Source organism: Gambusia affinis, linkage group LG23, assembly GCF_019740435.1.
Source record: "Gambusia affinis linkage group LG23, SWU_Gaff_1.0, whole genome shotgun sequence".
In the NCBI taxonomy this organism is placed as follows: domain Eukaryota; kingdom Metazoa; phylum Chordata; class Actinopteri; order Cyprinodontiformes; family Poeciliidae; genus Gambusia; species Gambusia affinis.
In genome coordinates this window covers 5,225,191-5,248,165 of record NC_057890.1, presented here as the reverse complement: position 1 = coordinate 5,248,165, position 22,975 = coordinate 5,225,191, and the positions used below count along the sequence as shown (strand labels likewise).

General features: G+C 38.3%; 3 protein-coding genes and 1 long non-coding RNA gene across 5 annotated transcripts; all 4 read left to right on the top strand.

The window, feature by feature from the left end:
• The first annotated feature begins 131 nt into the window (after positions 1-131).
• On the top strand, positions 132-2,319 carry LOC122826698. The gene is made up of 4 exons (XR_006369842.1): positions 132-237; positions 971-1,067; positions 1,591-1,734; positions 1,812-2,319. It is a non-coding gene; the product is annotated as an uncharacterized LOC122826698 (long non-coding RNA).
• Positions 2,320-3,155: 836 nt separating this feature from the next.
• Positions 3,156-5,891, top strand: LOC122826807 (solute carrier organic anion transporter family member 1C1-like). Its single transcript, XM_044109145.1, has 4 exons — positions 3,156-3,240; positions 4,682-4,945; positions 5,019-5,136; positions 5,232-5,891. The coding sequence occupies exons 1-4, from the start codon at positions 3,156-3,158 to the stop codon at positions 5,485-5,487; spliced, it is 723 nt and encodes a 240-aa protein (XP_043965080.1). The 3' UTR covers positions 5,488-5,891.
• A 3,432-nt stretch (positions 5,892-9,323) lies between these two features.
• Positions 9,324-11,319, top strand: LOC122826695 (calcitonin gene-related peptide). The gene is made up of 4 exons (XM_044108862.1): positions 9,324-9,430; positions 10,145-10,242; positions 10,608-10,754; positions 10,838-11,319. The coding sequence occupies exons 2-4, from the start codon at positions 10,163-10,165 to the stop codon at positions 11,010-11,012; spliced, it is 402 nt and encodes a 133-aa protein (XP_043964797.1). The 5' UTR covers positions 9,324-9,430; positions 10,145-10,162; the 3' UTR covers positions 11,013-11,319.
• Positions 11,320-14,524: 3,205 nt separating this feature from the next.
• On the top strand, positions 14,525-20,614 carry pyroxd1 (pyridine nucleotide-disulphide oxidoreductase domain 1). Of its 2 annotated transcripts, none has more exons than XM_044108860.1 (13): positions 14,525-14,844; positions 15,387-15,467; positions 15,558-15,677; positions 15,831-15,959; positions 16,671-16,744; positions 16,844-17,040; positions 17,629-17,726; positions 17,829-17,931; positions 18,043-18,155; positions 18,411-18,533; positions 18,642-18,779; positions 18,899-18,988; positions 19,941-20,614. In XM_044108860.1, the coding sequence occupies exons 1-13, from the start codon at positions 14,767-14,769 to the stop codon at positions 20,097-20,099; spliced, it is 1,503 nt and encodes a 500-aa protein (XP_043964795.1). In that variant the 5' UTR covers positions 14,525-14,766; the 3' UTR covers positions 20,100-20,614. The 2 variants fall into 2 exon arrangements, with proteins under 2 accessions (XP_043964795.1, XP_043964794.1); XM_044108859.1 differs by having other exon boundaries at positions 14,533-14,844; positions 18,040-18,155.
• Positions 20,615-22,975: the final 2,361 nt, after the last annotated feature.

The window sequence follows — 22,975 nt, the reverse complement described above, 5'->3', positions numbered from 1 at the left end:
GGAGGTGATGGTGATGATGACGTGCAGCAACGTCTCTGTATGTGGCTGTCCAAAAACAAATCTGAACATATGAGTCCCTCCCTTTTCCCCCCAACCCTGCATGAAAATAAAATTGCTTGGCTATATTTGGAGAGAGCTGATGTCACAAGTGCTTTGAGCAGAGAGTTTATAAACTGTGACAGCCTGACAAACCATCGAACTGCTCAACAGACAGACGAGGACGAAACGTTACACCCAGTGAGTATAGGAACCTTCCAGTTCCTCTATGTCTTTGTTTTTATATTTTTATTTTTACTGACACTAAGTTCTTGCTTTAAGTTTGGACTTTTACAAATGTTTGTTTAATTTTTGATGTAAGATTTCTGCTAAATCTGTTTTTGTCTTTTTCAAGATTTTCAAAGGCGAGTGATTTTTTACCAAATTTAAAACCATTAGCAAAAAGTTTGTTTATTCTATTAAAAATATAAATGAGTTTCATGTGAAGCTATAATAAAGTTTTTATAAATCATGACAAACACACGTTTGAATGTTTCCACCAATAATTTGAGATTAAAAAAGAATTCACTCATCAAATCCTTTGGGTATTTATTGATTCAGTATTAATAATTAAACACCTATGAGAAATGACTGATCTCAGCTTCTATTATTTTTTAACTTTTTATTGAATTTTTTTTTATTGTGTTTTACCTGGGTTTTTTAAATAAATGTTTTTCTTTATCAATTTCCATATCATACTATACAAAAAACATTTCTATAAAGATGCATGTTGTGATCTGATGAAAAAGTAATTATACATTTTGGAACATTTCAAGTAGCATTAAATAAAACAATACAGGTAGATGATGCTGTGTTATATTACCAGATTTAATTTTTCCTTGCATCTTTTTAATAAGTGGTAGCCCTAACCCTATCTGTAGAGAACTGAAGAAAACAAAGTCTAACGTTGTTGAAACCCTTCGTGTTCCTCCAGGAAGTCATCAGAAACACCATGTATCACCTGAGAGTGCCTGTGTTTCTCCTGGCGGCGCTTGTGTTGCTCCGCTGCATCACAGCCGCTCCAATGTCAGGTGAGCGGCAGAAATGAGCTGGAGAATCTATAAAATCCATTCAAACATGAACCTAAATAGCTGTCTGGATATAAATGATCAAATGTAATGTTTGCACCTAAATTATGAGCCATTTATCTGCGATATCCTGAATGAATATCTCAACTTCCTGGTCTGCATCAGTTGTACATAATCTCAGGGTTTTGAAGTTGATCTTGTTGTGTATGATACACTTGATCAAATAAAATAATATTCAAGCAGATAACTGGAAGTAGCACATGGCACCGTTTCTTTTCCAAAGGGGAACCTCGTCTTCTTCTTTACAGGGCCAGCTCACATCTCTTGTGCACAGCAACAGCGCCACCAATGGCGATTTGTTGTATTTACTGTATCTTCACATTTACAACCAAACGGCCTTCAACACACAGGAGCATAAAAGGACCCATTTGAACAGAGCCGGGCTGGATCAGGCCCAGACCCTGCAGTGCAAAAAGAGGGTATCATCAGTGTGAAATACTTTGACCCTTTTCAATCTGTAATCCAGGTACTTCAGTCCCGGCTCCTCCTCCGACGAGCAAGAAAATGCTCATCCAGACAAGGCGAGCAGGTCACTGCCTGAGCTAAACTCCGACTTGATCGTCGACCTGAAGGGAGCACGGTTTCAGAGGGGGCTCACAGCAACGAACAGGTATGCGCTTGTTAACACGAGTTTTTAAAATCATGTTCTTTTTTTGTTTTCTTAACGTCACATTTTATCTGTTTCAGCCATCACTTACAGAAGAGAAAGTGCAACCTACCTAGCTGTACAACTCAGAGGTTAGCACAGACGCTGGGCAAAAAAACCACAGACGTGGGCCCGGACTCCATTGGCAAGAGGGACATACCTCAGTCTCCTGCCCAGCTGCCATAGGGTTACTGGCCCAGAGGAGCCACGACTCCTTTGTACTACAAACTGGGAGAACACCCCAGTGACATAATGATCATGTGTAACGGTGAATGAATGAATAACGACTCTGGTTATAAATCAAATCGTAAGATGATTTTTTAAAATCATTTTATGAGCTTCAAAACTACCGTGCCTTTGATCTAAGCCATCTGAATCCACATTTTCTTCCAGCTTTGTGAATCTTGTAAATCACAGCACTAATGAAATGAAGAAAAATTTTGTTTCTCACAAAAAATTATTGCAGGAGATTTCTGTTTCAGCACAAGATGCCAATTAAATCAATAAAAGTATTTCTTCCTCAACAGGTTGGGGTAGAAAACACAGTGAGCATTTCGTGTCCCTGGCTCGTTATTTAATACTGTTTTTTAATGTGTCTTTAAGTCACAGGTAATGAATGAGCTTTTTAATAGAGTTGGTTAAATGTTGCCACAGGTAACCCTAAAGAAAGGCTTTGTTTGCTGTGACAGTCTATTGCTCCTCTATGGTATGTAAACATTAAACTTAACCTGGGAACAAACAAACTTTGAAGAAACAGGCTACAGTATGCCTTTGTATTTTTCAATTATGTGATTTTGATTCCACGGCTGTCCCTGAATTGGCTGGCATAAATTTGTGCCCTGCTGTTTTAGATATAACAGATGAGATATGATGCGTCTTTAAATAAGTTATTTATTACGGATGGGACGTGTACACAACGATATGATGCGGTTGTGGACGTTTGTGTTTATTCGCCTAGGTCCGCTGACTACCATTGAGAAGCCAGTAAATGGAGAATTATGGAAAGTATTATATTTTAAGTCTTGATTAAGTTTTATTAATTTATGTCTTTGAAAGTTTTAGTTATTAGAAATCTAGTAAATCATATATTTCAACAGCTAGGGATAAAACATAATGTGTACTGCTTTAAGCTCCGCCAGCGGTGTACGCTGATGATATAAACAAGCGGCTCTAACTAGTCGGTGGAGTTACGTACTGCAGCATCAGGGGAACTTTTTTCCCTCACGGATGGGTGTTTCTTTCTGAGAGGCGTTGCCATACAGCGACGGCACCAGGAATATATACCCGCAGTCACTTACTGTGTTTCATACGTTGCGCACCGTGTTGCCGTTTCTAGCACTGCTTATTTCGCCGTGTGAGATATCTTGTGAAACACTGTCTTCGCCATGGCCGACTACATTCACGTCCCGGACGAGGCTCCCGCTGTGCCCAAAATAGATGTGACGGTCGATGAGAACGACTACCGACCCGGTGCATTGCGGCTAATGAAGGAGCTCAGACCGAGCTGGAAGCCGTCCGAAATTAAAATGAAGGTAATATTTATGTCGTTTTATTTTAGAAAACGTTAAAAATTTGCCTAGATTAGTGGACTGTATTTCCGCATGCTCTAAAACCAAATATGTGAGGTTTTTTTTTTATTACCTACGAATTAGCTAGCTAGGTGTCCCATTTAAATAAATGTCACAGGTGACGTCAGACGAAACTTGGGGATTATAGGCGCTGGAAGGACAAATAAATGCTATATTCCAACTAAATTACATTTCATAGCATCCAAAAGTGGTGGATAAACTCATTGATAGATACAGAGGTTGAAGGCGACCCTTTTATCATGAACATTTTAACTTTGCGGTTAGTATCTAGAACCGAGTATTTTGACTTCGCTTTTTATTGGGTGTATTTGTTAAGGTGATAAAACGGGTAATGTATTGCTGGGTTTCAGATGACGTAACACAGACGTCACCAAGTGCAGATGGAGGGCAGGAAGTAAACGCTGCCCATTTATTTCTGTTGATCCAGCATAAAAATACCTAAAGTTTTTGTCATGTTTAATGTTCTAAATATTTTTGGCAGCTTGTCTCCAGTCTATTACTGTCCAGGGCCCCATGGTTGTATTTCTCCTGGGTTCCTACTGGGCTAAACTTGACGTAGGATATGTTGATATGGGTACATATGACAGTACATTTCCTGAACATGTTCTAGTGATAAATAAGAGAATTTGTACCAAAATGTTGCTAATCTTGTTAAAGACTTGGATTAGTAATATATAACATAGTAGTTGTGTAAGAAACCATTTAATTTATTTATCACTTTTCCTTTCTATCACAGAAAACGAAAGGCAGAACTTCTGCACAGATTTTTTTCCCCCTCGATTTAATATTAAAATTCATCATTCAAACAAATCTGCAGGTGCTTTTTAGCAGCAGTCTCACTCTATGTGACAAAGTGGATGCACGGAACTGTGTTCTGAGCTTCATTTAGATCGAGGGGAAAAGGTTTGACACATTTGCACCTAAACAGGTAGCAGACTTCTCAGTGAAGGTTAGTGAGAACTTTCTTGAGTGCCCTTGGGGAGATTCTTGACTCGTTTCCCCCAATCAATTATTTATTTCCCTCAATAAGATGAACTTCAGTGGCAAGTTCCAGCACATGTTTCCATCTCTGAAAGTCAAAGCAAAACAAAATCTGCTCCTTCATGTGGTTACCAGGGTTACTCTGCAGTCTGGAAAAGCATAAAAAAAATAGGATTTATTTTCCGCATATTTACAGCCCCCATAATCAGAATAAAATAAAATAACAGCACAAAAAAATAGTTTTGTAGACTTTTATCCTTGTTTTATTGTCTAAAATGTGTTATTTTTTCATTCTGTCCTTTTCCCTTTCTTTCCTTCTCATCCCCCTCTCTTTCTTGTAGACTTATTTTATCCCCTCATCTTTTCTTCTGTCCTGTTTCTGTTTTTTAATCTCTCAGCTCCTGTTGTTGCCCTCGGATGCAAAATTGCTTTCTTTCTCGGTGCAGAAAGCATCACCATAACTCCAAAAGATTCCCGCTGGGTGGGCGCCTGGTGGCTGGGCTTCCTGGTATCCTCTTCCCTGTTGCTGGTCTCCAGTATCCCTTTCTGGTTCCTGCCACGCTGGCTTCCCAAACAAGGGGATGAAACGGACAAACCCACTCTTGGTAAGCCTCATTATTTCCCTTGTATTCATCATGTGAGATTCCATTTATGTAATATCTGCGCTACACTTTGTAGGTGGAATTCCAGCGCCTGTGTATTTTGGAGCTCTGATAGACTCTACTTGCCTGAAGTGGTCTATCAAGAAGTGCGGGGGAAGAGGGGCGTGTCGCATTTATGACTCAAATATGTACAGGTAACACCGTCAACTAGCACAAAAACAAAGTGTTTTTTCCGTCATCTTTAAGCTTCTAATCTAACCTTTTGTTTGTTCATTGTCTCTGATGAAAGGATAATTTTCCTTGGTTTGATTACTTGCCTCAGCGGCACTTCCTACTTCTTCATGATTGCTGTCATCGTCCTCCTGAAGCGACAGTTTTGGAAATCAGACCGGGAGACAGAGCTGCAACAACCCAGAGCGTCAAAGGAAAGTGGAATTATGGTTCAGCTGGACATTCAGGAGAAGAGCAGTGCTGGGAACACAAGTCCCAAACCGTCTTCTGACAAAACAGACTCTACTGGAGTTGAGAAAGACTTGGAAGGATGAGGGGAAATAGTCAGAACAGAGCGACTTTTTGCAAATAATAGTCTATTTTTCAACAATATATATGATGTGAACCTGACAGAGACTTCAGGTGAGTTCTTTTTCTTTCTCATAGATGGTCAGAGAATGTTATCAACAAAACCTCTGGTCTACAAAAGATCATTATTTCCTAAGTCGTGCAATAAAGCAGGCAGTTCAAGTTAGTCTTTTCTTGCTAGGTCTGTTTACCTCTATATTGGTTATCATGTAACGCAGTTTGTTTTACTACTACAGACAGATTGAGCAGCAATTTAATAAACTGACCTTTTTGTACATCTCTTCCATGTTGAAAGCAAAATTGATTGTTTAATGAAACCTCTTGTTTAAAAATGCTATTTTTGGCAATAAATAAATCCTTCAGAAAGAGATTTTGTCCCATTTGTTCTTTTGCGATCTTCTCTACATTTGTTTTTGACTCCAAAATGTTGACTTTGTTGTCCTTAAGCCACTTTGTAACCACTTGTTATTCATCTGGATAACCAATCTGTGCCCAAGATTTTACTTCCTGTTTACGTCTTTAGATGTTGCTTCAACATTTCCACATAATACTCCTATAAAGATACGGCGTGTTTAATGAAGAGCACCAGCTCCTCCTGCAGCAGTATGGTGGTTGGACATTCCCACCTTGTGTATATTTGTTTATAACTGAAAGGATGAATGCGACACTTTCAATCATCTGGAAATTGTTCCTAAGGATGAACCAGATTTGTGCAGCTGCACAATTCAGTTCCTGATAATTTGGCTGCTCAAAAATTAAAGCAATGTGTTTCATGTTATATAAAGAAAATCTCTCAATATTTTTTGTTATATCTACTGTCCTGTAAAGGTTCTAATAACTCCCACATCATTACTTCTACAAGTCCGCTTTAATAAAAATGATCATTTAGTACCGAAATGAAAACCTCCCAGCTTGTTTAAACAAAACATCAAAAATGTAAACATCTTGATTGACTAAAGAGTCGCTCATTTCCATACAATTAATTTTGATCTCCGTTTGTATTCCCAGAGGAGCTTGGTTGACGCTGTTTATTTGTGTTTGTTGATGCGTCATGAGCTGGGTGGACCTAGAAAGAGATGCATACACCTTACATGGGCACATGCACTCTCTCTTGCAACACTTTCCCCCAGAAACATCTATAGGAATGGGGATATTTGGACATAATCCACTGTCAACACTTCAGATTGGATCCTCTCAATTATTATTAGAGATCACACGTCATTAAATCTGTGGGTGCAGGGTGCAGGTTTATCCAATCATCTCCTGGCGACTTTTGATCTCAATCATGTTTGACACCAAAAGAAGGAAAAAACCATGCTGGACATTTATGTTGCAGCTTATGAGGACTGGTGTTTGGATTCAATTCAAACGTGAGCAAAGTTGCACTAAAAACTGCTTTACTTTGATTTCTTGAAGCAGAAATTTTTCTACTTCCTGGGAAAATCTGCTTCCTTAGCGTTCCAGAGTGATCTGTGGGTCAGGATGACATTTTCCCTCCATCCTTCTGACAAGGAAAAAATGTAGCCTGGCTGAGTCGTAGGCAGTGGTCAAATATTAAGTACAGTTGTGTTTTCATAGGACTGCGATTAATTTAACATCAGTGTCCAGTGAGAATAAGGTAAATCTAAGTAGTCTACACACAAACTGTATGTGAAATTAATATTTATTCAATTATTTTTCCTGGTTTCCTTTGAACTCTTGAGTCTTGTGCAAGGTTTTTGAGGTGAATAAATAAGGATCACTCTATCACTGTTTAAGGTAAAGTGTAGTTGTGAGGAAGCAGAGATGAACTCAGAAACTGGCTGGTTGTGCTGGCACAGTTTCTAATCAGGAAACGGTAGCAACTCACACTAGCAACTTTCCTTGGTGTGGAAGTTGCTATTGAGGGGATTCAACTCAAGGTGAGCGAAGTTTCAATGCTATTCGTCTCTCTCACACATAGTATGACATCACCTCTCCAAACAATAGATATAATTAATGACCAATTAATGATTGTTAAAAAAAAAGAAGGAAAAATATCTTGAATGCTGTTTATTCAAGATATTTTGCTATTGATGTGAAGAGAAATGTATATAGCTTAAAATCCACATTACAAAAACAAAAACTAAGACTAGCAAGCCTTTTAATTCAGGGTTAAAAAGAAATCTTAAATCAGACACCAATATCAGCATCATCAGCCAGTGGCGTTGTACTGCCATTTCTCCAATCCCTACTGACTGGACATCCAGGAAAGCCAATAGATAACCTGTTGTGGTCCAGTTGACAGAACCTGCCTGTGTCACCCCCTGACATAATGTCCCCCTGGGCGGTGACCCATATCATCCACATCAAAAACTGCCACAAGGGCCAATATTAAGTCAGATTTGTCATTGGTTGGTCACATTCCCAAAGGCCTTAATAGACACACAAGTTAATTTACATTGCTGGACACAGACTTTGCTGCCAAATTCCAAAAAAATGTAAAATAAAAAAACTATTTAAAGAGAATGACAACATAATTGTCAAAAAGTGGTTTGGTTTTAAGCAAAATTTTACTTTAGCTTGCTATGATGGAAGATTTTTGATACATTTAATTTATTAGGCGAAAATGTTTCCAAATCAATTTACCCTAATGTGAAAAACCAATGGCTGTTAGACCTGATAAATTGTCATGCTACTCATGTTGCCTTCAAGCATTGGTGATAACTGGTAATAAGTTATCTCCTAGACTTTAACTAGGCCATCATAAAACCTTAATTTTGAGTTTCTTTTTTGAAATGCTCTCTTAATTTTGGAAAATGGCCGTGGAGGCCATTTTCAGCCAGTCTCATTCCTATATTCAAATCATGAACTTTAATCTTTGCCGTAGCAGATGAGGCCTGTTGGGCCTTAAATGTTGTCCTGGGTTATTCTGTTACCTTCCGAATGCGTCATGGATACATAGAGTAATTTTGATAAATCAGCCATGTTATTACCATTTGAGGGTAATGGTTCCCACTTTTACTCCCAAATCTGGAAATAACTTCCCAACTCTTTCCAGACTAGAGAAATGTTATTGACTTCGTTTCTCATCTGTCGTTGAATATCTTTAGGTTGGATAATGTGTTACTTTTTGAGAATTTCTTGGCCTACTTCATGTTGTCAGATACTACAGGCCTAGCAGTAGAATCACTGGGTTTGGCTAGTGAAACTGAAACAAAAATCTTGAATAATCTTGGATAATTTATGATTCCCCAATGGTGGCGAAGGATCCGTTTTTTCATTCCACTTCACAAGTCATTCTTTAAATGTTGATTTGTTTTGTTGTATTTACTCAGATTGGCTTTGTCTAATATTAAAATTAGCATGAAGCATTTAGTTTATCCATTAAAAACAGTAATTAAGTTTCTTTTACACTTCAACATTACATTATGAATAAATCTGTAGTGAATAACACATCGCACTAAATTGGTAAGCGGCTATTCATTATTAAATGCAATTTTTCTTCAAATCTATTATTAATTGCCTTGGAGTCCCTCAGGGTCTCAAGTTTGGCGACCTGTTCTTCATGAGGTCTCTCACAAGGCAAACAGCACTTTGACAGAGTTGTGCTCTCTGTTGAGTTTGCAGCAGGTCAGTCCCAACACGGTGACTGATGACATTGGTGACGAAGGAGGTGATGGTGATGATGACGTGCAGCAACGTCTCTGTATGTGCGTCCATGTCCAGTGGCTGCCCGAAAACAGATCTGAGCGTATCAGAGTGGATCAGATATGATATACATGAAGTCCCTCCCTTTTCCCCCCAACCCTGCGTGAAAATAAAATTGCTTGGCTATATTTGGAGAGAGCTGATGTCACAAGTGCTTTGAGCAGAGAGCTTATAAACTGTGACAGCCTGACAAACCATCGAACTGCTCAACAGACAGACGAGGACGAAACGTTACACCTAGTGAGTACCTTCCAGTTTTTACTTATTTTTTCTTTTTTTTTACTGACACAAAGTTCTTGCTTTAAGTTTGGACTTTTACATGTTTGTTTCAGTTTTCGATGTAAGATTTCTGCTAAATCTGTTTTTCTTTTTCATAATTTTTCATAAAAAAGACGAGTGATTTTTACCAAATTTAAAACCATTAGCGAAAAGTTTGTTTATTCTATCAAAAATATAAATCAGTTTCATGTGAAGCTCTAATAATTTTTTATAAATCATGACAAACACACATTTGAATTTTTTCACTAATATTTTGACATTAAAAAGAATTCACTCATCAAATCCTTTGGGTATTTAATGATTCAGTATTAATAATTAAACAACTATGAGAAATGACTGATATCAGCTGCTATTATTTTTCAACTTCTGTAATCTGTTTTTTATTGTGTTTCACCTTTTTTATTTATTTTTTATTTTTTTAAATGTTTCTATTAAGCAATTTGCATGTCATACTGTCTATAAAGATTCATGTTGTGATCTGATGAAAAAGTAATTATACATTTTGGAACATTTCAAGTAGCATCAAATAAAACAATACAGGTAGATGATGCAGTGTTATATTACCAGATTTAATTTTTCCTTGCATCTTTTTAATAAGTGGTAGCCCTAACCCTATCTGTAGAGAACTGGAGAAAACAAAGTCTAACGTTGTTGAAACCCTTCATGTTCCTCCAGGAAGTCATCAGAAACACCATGTATCACCTGAGAGTGCCTGTGTTTCTCCTGGTGGCGCTTGTGTTGCTCCGCTGCATCACAGCCGCTCCAAGTGTCAGGTGAGCGGCAGAAATGAGCTGGAGAATCTATGAAATGGAGAGCGGTTTCGTAACTTAATTACGAAACCTAAATTCTGATCAGATCCATTCAAATACGAACCTAGATAGCTACACAGAACTCCCTCAGTTACTGTCGAGACTCTGTAATGTGCTGACTGGAAGACACCTCTGCTCGTGCATGTAGTTGTGAGGCTGGAAGAAAAGTCACAATGCCTCTTTGAGAAAGCACTCCATTGTGCAAACCTAGGACGGCTGGCTAAGTGGCCACTTTCTCCCCTCTCACTCGGTCTCTCAGGACTAGCAGCTAGTTTAAAGTGGGTATCATCAGTGTGAAATAATTTGACCCTTTTCCATTTGTAATCCAGGTACTTCAGACCCGGCTCCTCCGACGACGACGAGCAAGAAAATGCTCATCCAGACAAGGCGAGCAGGTCACTGCCTGAGCTAAACTTCGACCCGTTCCTCGGCCTCATGGGCGCGCGGCTTCAGAGGGGGCTCACAGCAACGAACAGGTACTCGCTCGTGAACATTAGTCATTATCGTGTAAAAACACGATAAAAGCAACTTTGAATGTTTTTTTTTCCATCCGTTTCAGTCATCAATTACAGAAGAGAAAGTGCAACACAGCCACTTGTGTGACCCAGAGGTTAGCAGACTTCCTGGTCCGGTCCAGTAACACCATCGGGACGGTCTACGTCCCGACAAACGTGGGCTCGAGCACCTACGGCAAGAGGGACCTACAGCCTCCCCCCGACTACCTGCCTTTCTAGTACAGATACCCCAGTGACCTAATGATCATGTCTTACAATGAATGTGAGAATGTCGACTCCAAAAAATGATCAAAAAAAACAAAAAAAATCATTTGATAAGCATCAAGACTACAGTGCCTTTGAGTTAAGCCATCTGAATCCATGTATGTTTTCTTCCAGCTTTGTGAATGTCGTAAATCACAGCACTACTGAAATGGAAAAAAAAATTCAAAAAATAGAATAATTATAAATTATTCTGTCGGACAGAAGAATTGTAAAGCCCTTTAATATGAATCATCTGATATGTTTTGATAATAAAAATGTTGAAATGTATGTCTGCTTCTTGCAGGAGATTTCTGTTTCAGCACAAGATGCCAATTAAATCAATAAAAGTATTTCTTCCTCAACAGGTTGGGAGGGAAAACATGGTGAACATTTCGTTTCACTTGCTCGTTATTTAAGACTTCTTTTGAATGTGTCTGTAACTCACAGGTAATGAATGAGCTATTTAATAGAGTTGGTTAAATGTTGCCACAGGTAACCCAAATCCAGTCCCAGGGAGCCAGAAAATGGTAGAGAATGTCAACAGGACGATCGTTTGGTCGGCACTTTACAAATGTGACCTTTATGGAGGACTGATCTGAAGAAAGTCACTGTATAAAGAAAACCAGAAGAAACCTTCTCTGCAGTTTGCCATGAGCTATTTTAGATTCTATCCACTTGAGGATGTTTTTTATCATTTTATAAAATGATATGTTTTAAAAACACCCACATCTCCAGTTGAGAACGTTTCTAGAAATGTTTTGAGCCACACGGAAACGCCAAAATCAGGACAAAATACAATTTTTACTCCTCCAGACCTGTAGGTGGTGCTAAACATGGAGCATAGGACATGCACATAAAGTCTCCACAAGAGATTAATTTTAGTTTAGAAATTTTCACATACACATTTGGGTTATAGGTAAGGTTAGCGGTTTGGCTAATACGTTGGTGTTTTCACAACAGGGGTTTTGCTGCACATGTGAATATGTAACTGTATCAATTAAAATGTAACTGTAGTTAAAACATTGTGAATGAAGATAAATATGAAAGAAGGTTCTCTGGTCAGACAAGACCCAAATTGGGACTTTTGTGGGAAACCAACATTGCACATCAACACCATGATGGTGGCACTTTATCTGGTCTTTGCAAACCCATCCACACCTCTTCAACGTTATCACTTTACAACTATGAACCTCTGTGTATTTTATCTAGATTTTCTGCAATAGACACACACATAGCAGTAGATAACTTTAAAAGAAAGGACATGATACCTAAAGTGTACTATCTTTGTCTCTCTTTAACCATCTTCCAGTCTTTTTGCTGGAAGATGCCATCAATAAGCCATCGCTTTGCACTTTTCTGTCTGCTCTGTCCTTTCCTTCGGTTCTGTCTTTAATATGTAGATATGTGTATTAAAAATGATCCTGTGAGTAAATTTCTTAATATTTTTTAAGTTAGTAAGTGCACACTGTTTGGTATAGGTCACCTATTCTGGGTTCTACTTTAGTTAATTTTACTTTCAGTGCCAGTAAATCGTCATCTAGTGTTTACACAGTTACGCTATAAATCTGAGCACAGCTACATCTGGTGTATGTAACATTTTATTTTCAACAGTTAACATAAAAATGTATTTAAATATTAAAAAAAACACAAGGCTTTCAATTACACAATCAAGAGTCATGTAAATCATTTATGCCCACTTTTCCTCAGTTTGTTTCCAAAGTCATGTGGTATGCAGTGATTGCATCTAGTGCTTATTAGTCATTGTTTACCCACATTACCTTTAATGGCACAGCTGCAATCACAATATTGCCTCCCTTGTTGTCATGTGTCGTCCTCCGACGGTGCTTACCCAAGGTAATGAAAATCAAGAGCGAAACGGTGACGCACGGCATCAACCCCTGTTTGATTAGCAGCGACCTGATCATCTCAGACGCTGACATCAATACCCTCGCCCGTGGCTAACACCTGTGTAAAAGGCTTTTCAAAAATAGAACAAGTGGCGGTGATGAGTCCAACAAAAACCACAAAAAAAAAAACCCCAGTTATTATCTGACAAACACTCCCCGACAGAGAACGGGGATCGTGTCAAGATCTGTCGAATGCTTCGTGTGCGGCCTGCAAATGGGCTCTGTTGCCGGGTTGTTTATTGTGATAATGATTATGGTTGATGAATGCTTTGGTGGAATCTCAGCTTATGTATTTATGAAGATGAACTATAACTTCCCCATAAGGCAACACCTACCTGGCTTTGCTGCACAGAGCAGAGAAGGACCAAAAATATCAGACAAGGACTACAGCAAAATGGTTTTAATCAGTTTCTTGGTGTTAGTATGACCCCGTCAAAGTCCATACTAACACACTAACAAAGTTTTTGTGTGATAGTACATCTCAGTCAAGGTCCAGACCTAATAAATCCAGTTGAAAAGATTCAGTCTAATGTAGGTTGAGCTGATTTGCAAGGAAGAGCAAGTAAAAAAAAAAAAAAGTCTCTCTTTACGTGAAAAGCTGGTAAAGACAACCCCAAAATACTTTCACCTGTAACTGCAACAAAAGATGACTCTTAAAAGTAAAGACCACAACCTGAACATTTTTGGTTATAATGAAGGATTTTCACCTCAATTTCACAATTATGCACAATTTTGTGTTGCTTTTGCATACCAAAACCCAATAAAATACATTGAAGTTTGTTGGTTTGTCAAGATAATATGTGGAAAGCTGAAATTTAATCCATTTACCAGAATCAGGTAATTTAAGTAAGTAAATTTTAAAAATAACTGATAGGAATGATACCTATGTGCCTGGCCAGATCTAACCGCAAATCTACAACACAATAACTGAAAAATATAAGAGAATCCAGATGTGCTGTGCTGATCTGTTTTAGGATTTACTAGTAATTTATCCAAGCAGCTGAAAGAACTTCAATTACATCCATCAGTTTCTCCATCTGGATGTGGCAAATATGATTATACACAGTAACAATATTTTTTTTTACCTATGTTTTTCATCTTTTCTTTTTTTTAATCAAACTTAAAAATCACGTAGACATTTTTTAATTCTGTAAACAATTTAAAAATGACATCTGTATAAATGGCAAATAAAAACATTGACATATATTGCACACCTTCCAAAAAAGAAATGAACTAGATTTTTTTTTACAAACGATGTGTGCACAAATAACTAAATAGAAAAAAATTTAAAAAATAATACTTTAAATCACAAATTCAAATAGACTTTATGACGCTGGCTAACAGCTGTGAAAACGCAAATGATCTTAGCGCCATCTACTGGAGAGCAGATGCAAACTGCAATCTTCAATGGGAGTCTTTTTTCACGTGTAGACTCTCGAAGATATTACATCAAACACATAATATCAAAGTGTTATATACGTTTAATTTTACATTTAATTGTGGTTAATTCCGTTTTTAGTGAACCTGAGATGTTGCTCGTTTTAAAAAAAGAAACATGCCCTGCTCTTGCCGTAGAAAAATGTAAATACGGAAGTGACGTAACAACCAGTGTTCTATAACAGAGTGCTCAAACAGGCTTGATAGAATTACCTTGAAATATTTTACATTTTTAAGAGTTATGTTTGATGTGAACGTTTTCTTATAGTTTATTTGTTTTCGGATTAAGTGGGGGAAGAAATCTTAGACAATTCAAATTCACTTTGCGGTTTGAAAGGGATGCTTCCTGAATCGGTAGTACTGTTAGCATGATAGCTTTTTGAGTTATGGAGCGTAAAAAGGAGAAAACTTTTAAGTTTGTTGTGGTCGGAGGTGGCATTGCGGGTGTAACATGCGTGGAGCAGGTAAAACCAAAACTTACGGGTGTAACTAAAAGCTCTAAAATCTGTGTTAGCATCAGAGTGTTGCTAAAGTAAAAGCTGTGTTTTAGGGAGCCTTCAATATATTTGCTCAATTCAGGTTAAATGTGTCGAATATTTAGGCTTGTAAAATGTGGACTGGATTCCTTATAGATTCCTTAACACCAAGTTTGTCATTTGTAAAGCTGTGAAATAATTTATTTGTGAAAGTGTATACTTGTGGGGCCACCATTAATGTAATACAGCTTTAAAACAACAACCCTAGAATAATCATCTGACCTGGATTAGTCCACAGGACCTGGACATATTCTAGCCTTTTTAGTGTTTAAAAAAAATTAAATGCACGGTTATCAATAAAGACCACCCTAAGCATTTTAAAAAGGTCCCATGTCGGTAATCATAAACAGTTTTTAAGAATCTGAAAAAACAACAACATGGTTTCATGGGATTTACACAAAACCTTTAAACAAAAATGTCCACATATTCTGTATGTCACTTCTAAACTTTAAAATCGTCTCTACTTGCAGCTGTCATCTCAGTTTCCATCAGAGGCCGTGGCTCTTATTACAGCAGGTCCCCACATAAAGGCGGTGACCAACTATAAACAGGTAAGCAGTTGAACTCTGGAGTTTTTTTTCCCTTCCAACTGAGAGGAGATTCATGTTCATGCATATCCTGATCCTTGTCCCCTTCATTAGGTGTCCAGAAGACTGGAGGAGTTCGATGTGGAGGAAAAACCCTCCAGCGTTTTAGAGGAGAAGTATCCCAACCTGACCATCATTCATTCTGCTGTAAAATCCCTCCGCACACAAACACACGTAAGGAGTGTTGAAAAGCCCATTGGCGCCCCCTTGTGGCCACAAGGTTACAGCACATAGCTTAACGGCACAGTGAAATGGTTGAATCTTGTTCCAGAATTGATTAATTCCCCCCTCCGCGGATTTATTTATTTATTTATTTCTGTCACTTAGTGTGTGGAAACCGCAGACGGTCGAGTGTTTGCTTACGAGAAGCTCTGTATATGCAGCGGTGCCCGTCCGAAACTCTTGACCCAGGAGAACCCGCACGTGCTCGGGATCCGTGACACAGACAGCGCACAGGTAATAATAACCATGTTTTACATTTGTCATTATTAGAATACATTTTATTTTAATTTTGCTATTTTAAGTAGGGAATTGAATGTTTTTCGTATTCAGGTGGAACGTCTTGGTCAACAAGTTTGAATTTATTGTTCATTTTTCGAAACCAGGCCGTATTACACTAGTACGCATTCGCTTTTATATACCTAATCACACATTTTAAGCTTTTGTTGTAGTACCGGCTGCGCATTTGACTACATATTTTGACAGAAATTATAGTTTATTTGCTATGGACACCAATAAGAACTCCAACACAATTGAAAATGACCTTACGAATAGTTTAATTAGGCTGACATTAAGTTTTCAGAATGTCCCTGATCACTGAGACCAAATTTAAAGTAGGCCAAATTAAATTTATTAAATTTTTCCTGATACAAAAGGTGGCCACATGTGTAACCAGAATGATGACTGTTGTTAATTTGAAATAAATTGTCCTGTCTAAAAAAATATATATCAAAGTCTACGTCTCATAATCAGCAGTAATACTTTTTTGGTTGCATTAGCTCGCATCTTTAGCTGCAATTCAGCTAACTATTATTGAAGACATGAGTCTAAATTAGTAGAATTTCCTGAAAATTATTAAGCTGAAGAGCCAAGCAGTAAAAATTTAAATGGTGACATTTTGCTTTGAGGTTACACAGCATGCTAGATGCCGTTTTGTTTGGGTTGCAGGAGTTTCAAAAGCGGTTAGCCAAAGCTAAGAGAATCGTCGTCGTCGGAAACGGAGGAATCGCATTGGAGTTGGTGTAAGTGAATCAACAGTGCAAAGTCATTTCTCCTCATTTTAACCTACTACTATTGCCCGTATTTATTCCTATGTATTGATGAGCAGGTTTTTTTTTCAGGTATGAGGTGAGGCGCTGTGAGGTGATCTGGGCTGTGAAGGACAAAGCCATTGGAAACACCTTCTTTGACGCGGGAGCGGCGCAGTTCCTCATCCCGTCGCTGGAGGCCGACAAAGAGCAGGCGGCTGCACCGTGCAAAAGGCAGCGCTTCACCACGGCGGAACCGACGCCTGATGCTGCACACACCTTCACAGCCGGTACTTAGGATGTTTCTACGTCTCTCACGGTTTATCACGTGTTCCTTGGTCTCGTTGATTATGTTTGTTCTCTAACCAAATGGTTGCATAGGAGTTTATTCAAGGATTTTAAATGGAAGGGAACCGAACCCATGTGTATGCCTGATCACAAAATTAGGGCTGGGAGATGAAATCGATTCCATCCATTAATCAAATTTTCTGTTTTTGAAGATTACATTTCTGGAAAATTGTGATTTTCTTTTTTCACCTCTTGGGTTTCCATAGCGATTTTAGCCAAGAACTACCATTTTGGATGACAAGGTTTTTTTAGTTGTTGTGTTTTTTCAGAACAATTCACAAAATTGATCTGAAAAATTTAAACTTGCGGTTGAAAACTGAAATAAAACACATTTTAAAGATAGCTTCTGTTATTTATTTTTTTTAAGGAAATCATAAATCACATTTAGTTAAAAAAAAAAATCTGAGATTTTATTTTTAAGTTATATCACCCAGCCCTGTGCAAAATATCCATATTACTGCTGTGACTGTGTTGCTCTTTCAGTAAATGGAGTTTTTTTGTGACTCTATACCTTTTTTTTTCATTCCCAGATGAATATTCCCGCGGGCAGAACCCCGGTCCCGTCGAGTCCGGCAGTGCTCTCGGCCCGGACTGGCATCGAGGAATCGAGCTGCGAGGAGCGGAGCAGGTGGGACATTGTGTGTGTGTGTGTGTCTGCTGTGCAACCCTCCGTGTGTTCAACACTCGTTTGTTTCTCACATATCTCTTCACCTTTTCTGTTTCTGTTCAGGTGTCCCGCAGAGTTTCAGTGGAGTACCAGTGTGAAGTGGAACACATCTTCACCTCGGAGGAGTCCCTCGTCTCCTCAAAGCAAAGTCCAAAACCCGACACTGGTGGGAACTCCTCTTACTTCTCTAACTCTTCCTTTACTTCCCCGCTTTTTCTCTTTTCTTCTCTCCCTCTCCGCTCACCCCCCACCCCTCGCTTTTCTGCTCTGCCAGCAGGATCCTGGCCGGTTTACGTCCAGCTGACCAATGGCAAGACGTTTGGCTGCGACTTGGTGGTCAGCGCCACCGGGGTCGTCCCGAACACAGAGCCATTTCTCCACGGCAACAACGTGAGAAAACACTTTGGTCGAATATCTAAAAGCTGCCTCAAAACTGACCCAAACGGCCTTAAGAAAGTCTTTTTTTTTTCTTTTCCTTTTTTCTAAAAACCCTTATATTGAATTGGGACTGTTAAATCATATATTTGACATATATTTCCACCCTAGAACACTAATTATTATTACTATTATTATTAATCAAATAATAATAATAATCAGATGTTATCGACAATCAGGGTTTTTGTCCCCCCCTCTTTCCCCGTCTAGTTTTCATTGGCAGACGACGGCGGCCTTCAAGTAGACGACCACATGAAGACGTCAGAGACGGATGTGTACGCTGCAGGAGACGTGTGCAGTGCATGCTGGGAGCACAGCCCACTTTGGCAGCAGGTAGAAGCACTACAAAATGCATTCGTTTGAGAAGCATTACAGTGCAAACATTGGAGGATCTTAGCAGACTACATCTGGTGGTGTGTGTGTGTGTGTGTGTGTGTGTAGATGCGGCTCTGGACGCAGGCCCGTCAGATGGGCTGGTACGCGGGCCGCTGCGTGGCGGCCGACGTCCTCTCCGAGCCGATCGACCTTGACTTTTGCTTCGAGCTCTTCTCGCACGTCACCAAATTCTTCAACTACAAGGTAAGTGACGTTTTGGCCTCCAGCTAGCCGAGCTGTGTAGACGACAGCCAGCGATTCATTGAGGAAGCCTTTTTCTTTTTTTTTTCTTTTTTTTTTTATCGTTTCTGCTTCTTCCTCAGGTGGTCCTGCTGGGGAAGTTTAACGCACAGGGGCTGGGCTCCGACCACGAGCTGCTGGTTCGCTGCACCAAAGGCCGGGAGTACGTCAAGGTCGGCGCCGGGACGATTTCTGGAGTGTTTTTGTTAATGATATGTTTTTATTCATTTTTCATATAGGTAGGATCAACATGTCCAGGTGTTTTGTTGCTAAGTTTGCAGATATCAGAGAGATTTTGGTTACATGAGGCACGCCACTGCAAAAACTCAAAACCTTACCAAGTTTTTTTTGCTGTAGGTTCCAGTTCAAATATCTTATTACACTTAAAATAAGATGAAGTTAACGCACAAGTAACTTTGTAGCAAGAAAAAGGAGTTTATTTTAAGTCAGTTATTTAATATTTTGCTCCACTGGCAGATTATTTTACTAGTAACTCGCACTTTTTCATCAATATTAAGTAATTATTGACTTTAAATAAGCTCCTGTATCAGGGCAAATGTGCATTTTTTGCGCAAACTACCTAATACAGATTTTTTTGATACATGTTTGTTTTTTATACATATTTTGCTTGCAATAGCATGTGACAAACAACGATTTTGAATGAGTTCTATGTTTTAATTTTGACGAAAGAAACCAAATTTTCACACACATGGACGATAAGGTTGTCATGCTTTTCAACGTTGTTTTTTTTTGTTTTTTTGTTTTTTTTTCCCTAGGTTTTGTTATAATTCTTAATTTGTTTTCTAAAAAATAAAAAATAACATTTTCACGTCTCTGGTTGCAGCAGGACAAAACGCCGCTGTGAGTTGAAGGCCCGTGAATACTTTCGCGTCAAACGGCACGCGGTCTTAAAATTCAGGGAGAGAATAAAGATTGTGTAAACTAAATTTGATTTATTGGAAATAAAAAAAAAAAAGTGTCATTTAAAAAAAAAACAGATGTAATCTAGAGCTCTCCGTTCTCCCGTCGCCGTAACCAGATGACGCATTGTTGTTAAAGACTTAAAAAAATCAGAGTTTGCGCAGAGTTAGTTTGTAACACAATGCCGCCATTTTCCACGTGCAGGTGGTCCTCAGCGGGGGCAGGATGGTGGGGGCCGTGCTGATCGGAGAAACCGATTTAGAGGAGACGTTCGAAAACCTGATCCTCAACCGGATGGACCTGACGCCATACGGAGAGGAGCTGCTCAACCCGGACATCGACATCGAGGATTACTTCGACTGATCGCTGTCTTCCAAGTCTGGATAACCATGAAGAAAGAGAGATTTATTTTATTATTAAGTAGGTAAAAATCTGATTTTTAAGAAAAATCAAGGCTTCTGGGGTTTTTTTTTTGCCAACTCATTGATCAATTGAGTTGAGTTTGACAGATGAAGGCTAATTCACAAATAAAAATGATTAACTTGAAAGCTTCTTAAAACAAAACATTGTGATATTTCATGAATGGAAGATTACACACGCACAATAAAACCCATCTTGATAAATTCTGTGTGCTCAAAGGTGCACAATATTTTCAAATCTGTCAGGAGGAAAAAAAATTTTAAAAATTAGCCGATAAAAATCTGACTGGAATTTAAGTTGTTGGAAACCAAAGAAGCGTCTGAGAGACGACTTGAGTCGTCGAGTTTAGATGTTAAAGGATACATTTGTTCGCATCAGTGTAAGTGTGGTTTTGTGCTATAATTATTTGAAAACAAAAGTAAATTATTTTCCAAATAAAGTGAGGGTTTTTTTTTTAATTCATTGTCGCAAATTTGTCCTAAACAAATACACTGATATTTAGCCAGGTAAAGTGTAAGTTGTAGCTAATTATATATATATTTTTTTATTTGAGGGTGGGGATACTTTGTTTAATGTTAATAGGTTAGTAGGTCAACTAAATCTATTATAGTTTAGTAAAAAAAAAAGGCAATAATGTTGAAAAGCTTTTAAAAAAGAAAGATGTGGGGGGTTTTTTCAACCTAAGCGCTTGATGACTCTGAGCCAAAAGTGGATTTAAAATACAAACTCCTTATTTGAGCCCAGACTATATTTTTATTGTTTTCCTTTGTTGATTTACGTGAACTCTTGCGTAATATGACCTCCTGTTCACCAGATCGGTGACTTCACAGCAGGAAGTCGCCGACAGTGAGCGAGGCGTCTCCGCTGGCTGACCTGGGTTGGCATAGTAACAAGGTTTTATGTCTTCTGGGAATTATGGAAAATTACCCAGCATGAATATAAATGGAAGAAAAAAAATGACAGAATAATCTCAGGGCATCTCTTCTAGGTTGGGAAGAAAATGCATTTGTGTGTGTGTGTGTGTGTGAAGAGAACAACCTGTTAATTGTCAAGAGGGAGAGCCAACAGAGGCACACGTTTGAAGATCCAATTAAAATCCCTGTTCGTATGGAGACGCTGGATTAGAGTTGGTTTGGAGAGAACTCAAGAAGCAACCTATTCATTATGAAGGTTGCTAAGTAACCAGGCAACCAGGCCTGGTATGCTGTGGAAGAACAGAGAGGGTCAGCGGGTTTTATCACTGTCATGGGAATACAGCAGGATTTTTTGTCTCCGTGCAGCGTTTTTCTTTTAGATATCGTTTATTTTATATTTTTGAAAGAACTCATCAATTTTCTTAAAGAATCCACCTGGAACTCGCAAGATGGAGCCTTTTCATCCGTCCTCCTGGATGGAGGGACGAAAAGGCTCACTGCACAATCAGAAAATATTTAACATTTTGGAGAGTCTGTTTCCAAGAAACTTTCTCATTAATCAGTGACCAGGAAAGGTTGAGTTAAAGAGTACAGGTGTTTTCTGGAGGCCACTGTAGCTTCAGAGCTGATGTGTAATTTATTCCATTGGCTGATATGTGGGCGGATAACCTGCTGCAGCACCTGACAGATTTCCTATGGGAGGTCCCTCATGCATGATTAAGACTTTCCACTATTCTTTTTTTTTTTTTTTTTTTTTTTTTTAAATTGAGCAGTTATTGTTTCAAAAGCGCTCTTTTGTTAGATAAAACAAATAAATAACTGTGCAAGTTTAATCAAGTCCTCTGGAAGAGGAGAAAAAAAGGAGAAATGTTCACGTTTTTTTTCTCAGAATTTTGACTGTAATGCAGATGAGTTCCTGGAAGCAACCAGCTCCAGTGATAGAGATGTGAATTGTGAGGAAGACGAGCTACATTTCTGGAGAAATGTGTTGGATTTAATTGGTCAATAAAGTCAAAATTCTTTTTTATTTTTATTTTTTTTTCAGTGGCCCCAAATTCTGTTCTGGAAAGTCCTCTAAGACACTAATACTAATACAAATCTAAGATACTAATTTCTACCTGGTAGAAATTGCAAATACAGTGGATTTTATTTATACATAAGAAAAAAGTATTTGTAATTTTCATTCTCCCTCTATATTTTGTACTTTTTTTCTGTTGGTGTAGCTCATACAATTTCAATAAAATGCATCGAAGTTTGTGATCAGAAAGTAAGAAAAGCAAGGCTTTCTCCATTACCTTAACTCAATGCCTTTGTCGGCAGAGATTCTGTGTTTCGAAATCCGAAAGGTTTTGTTAATTTAGTACTACATCTGATTGTGACAATATCGTATAATAATAAAGCAAATACACCAATTCATTTGTGATTAAAGTTGATCACATTTGAAAGCACCTCACAAGGAAAAGGCTGTAGACTTGTATGGAAAGTTGTCAGTTTGCCTTAAATGTGAAGCAACTCATGTTGTTTGGTGGACTTTTTTTTCTGAATGGGGGACTGATTTACCAATGTATGTAGTTAATACTGTTAATAATGTTTGGCCTTCATCTCGAGAGCTTGTGGGCATGGAGGGCCTTCATGAACAAAAAAAACCGCAAATAGTTTTTCTTCGTTGGAAAAGTAATAAAAAGTAAGGCTGATTTTTAGGGTTTGTTTGAATGTAAGAGTTAAATGCTGTTGTTTTTGCTGTTTTTACCAAGGTACCATCAATACAGTTCAGATTGTTTTTATGAGTTATTCATTTAAGGAATTTAAATTGTACTTTTTGAGTGTCTTTATTTCTAACTAATGTCCTTTGTACATTTGCCCTTCAGTTAGTTGCTTGGTTCTGTTCTTCCTCTCTGGAAGGTT

What these genes read in the sequence shown, in the direction of transcription:
- pyroxd1 (XM_044108859.1), top strand. Translation starts at nt 14,767, where the DNA reads ATGGAGCGTAAAAAGGAGAAAACTTTTAAGTTTGTTGTGGTCGGAGGT. An exon ending in TGCACACACCTTCACAGCCG is followed by an intron (nt 17,041 to 17,628) that starts GTACTTAGGATG and finishes TTTCATTCCCAG; the next exon opens with ATGAATATTCCCGCGGGCAG. An exon ending in ACAGCCCACTTTGGCAGCAG is followed by an intron (nt 18,534 to 18,641) that starts GTAGAAGCACTA and finishes GTGTGTGTGTAG; the next exon opens with ATGCGGCTCTGGACGCAGGC.
- LOC122826807 (XM_044109145.1), top strand. Translation starts at nt 3,156, where the DNA reads ATGGCCGACTACATTCACGTCCCGGACGAGGCTCCCGCTGTGCCCAAA. An exon ending in TGAGAACGACTACCGACCCG is followed by an intron (nt 3,241 to 4,681) that starts GTGCATTGCGGC and finishes TCTTTCTTGTAG; the next exon opens with ACTTATTTTATCCCCTCATC. An exon ending in AACGGACAAACCCACTCTTG is followed by an intron (nt 4,946 to 5,018) that starts GTAAGCCTCATT and finishes TACACTTTGTAG; the next exon opens with GTGGAATTCCAGCGCCTGTG.
- LOC122826695 (XM_044108862.1), top strand. Translation starts at nt 10,163, where the DNA reads ATGTATCACCTGAGAGTGCCTGTGTTTCTCCTGGTGGCGCTTGTGTTG. An exon ending in ACAGCCGCTCCAAGTGTCAG is followed by an intron (nt 10,243 to 10,607) that starts GTGAGCGGCAGA and finishes TTTGTAATCCAG; the next exon opens with GTACTTCAGACCCGGCTCCT. An exon ending in GGGCTCACAGCAACGAACAG is followed by an intron (nt 10,755 to 10,837) that starts GTACTCGCTCGT and finishes CATCCGTTTCAG; the next exon opens with TCATCAATTACAGAAGAGAA.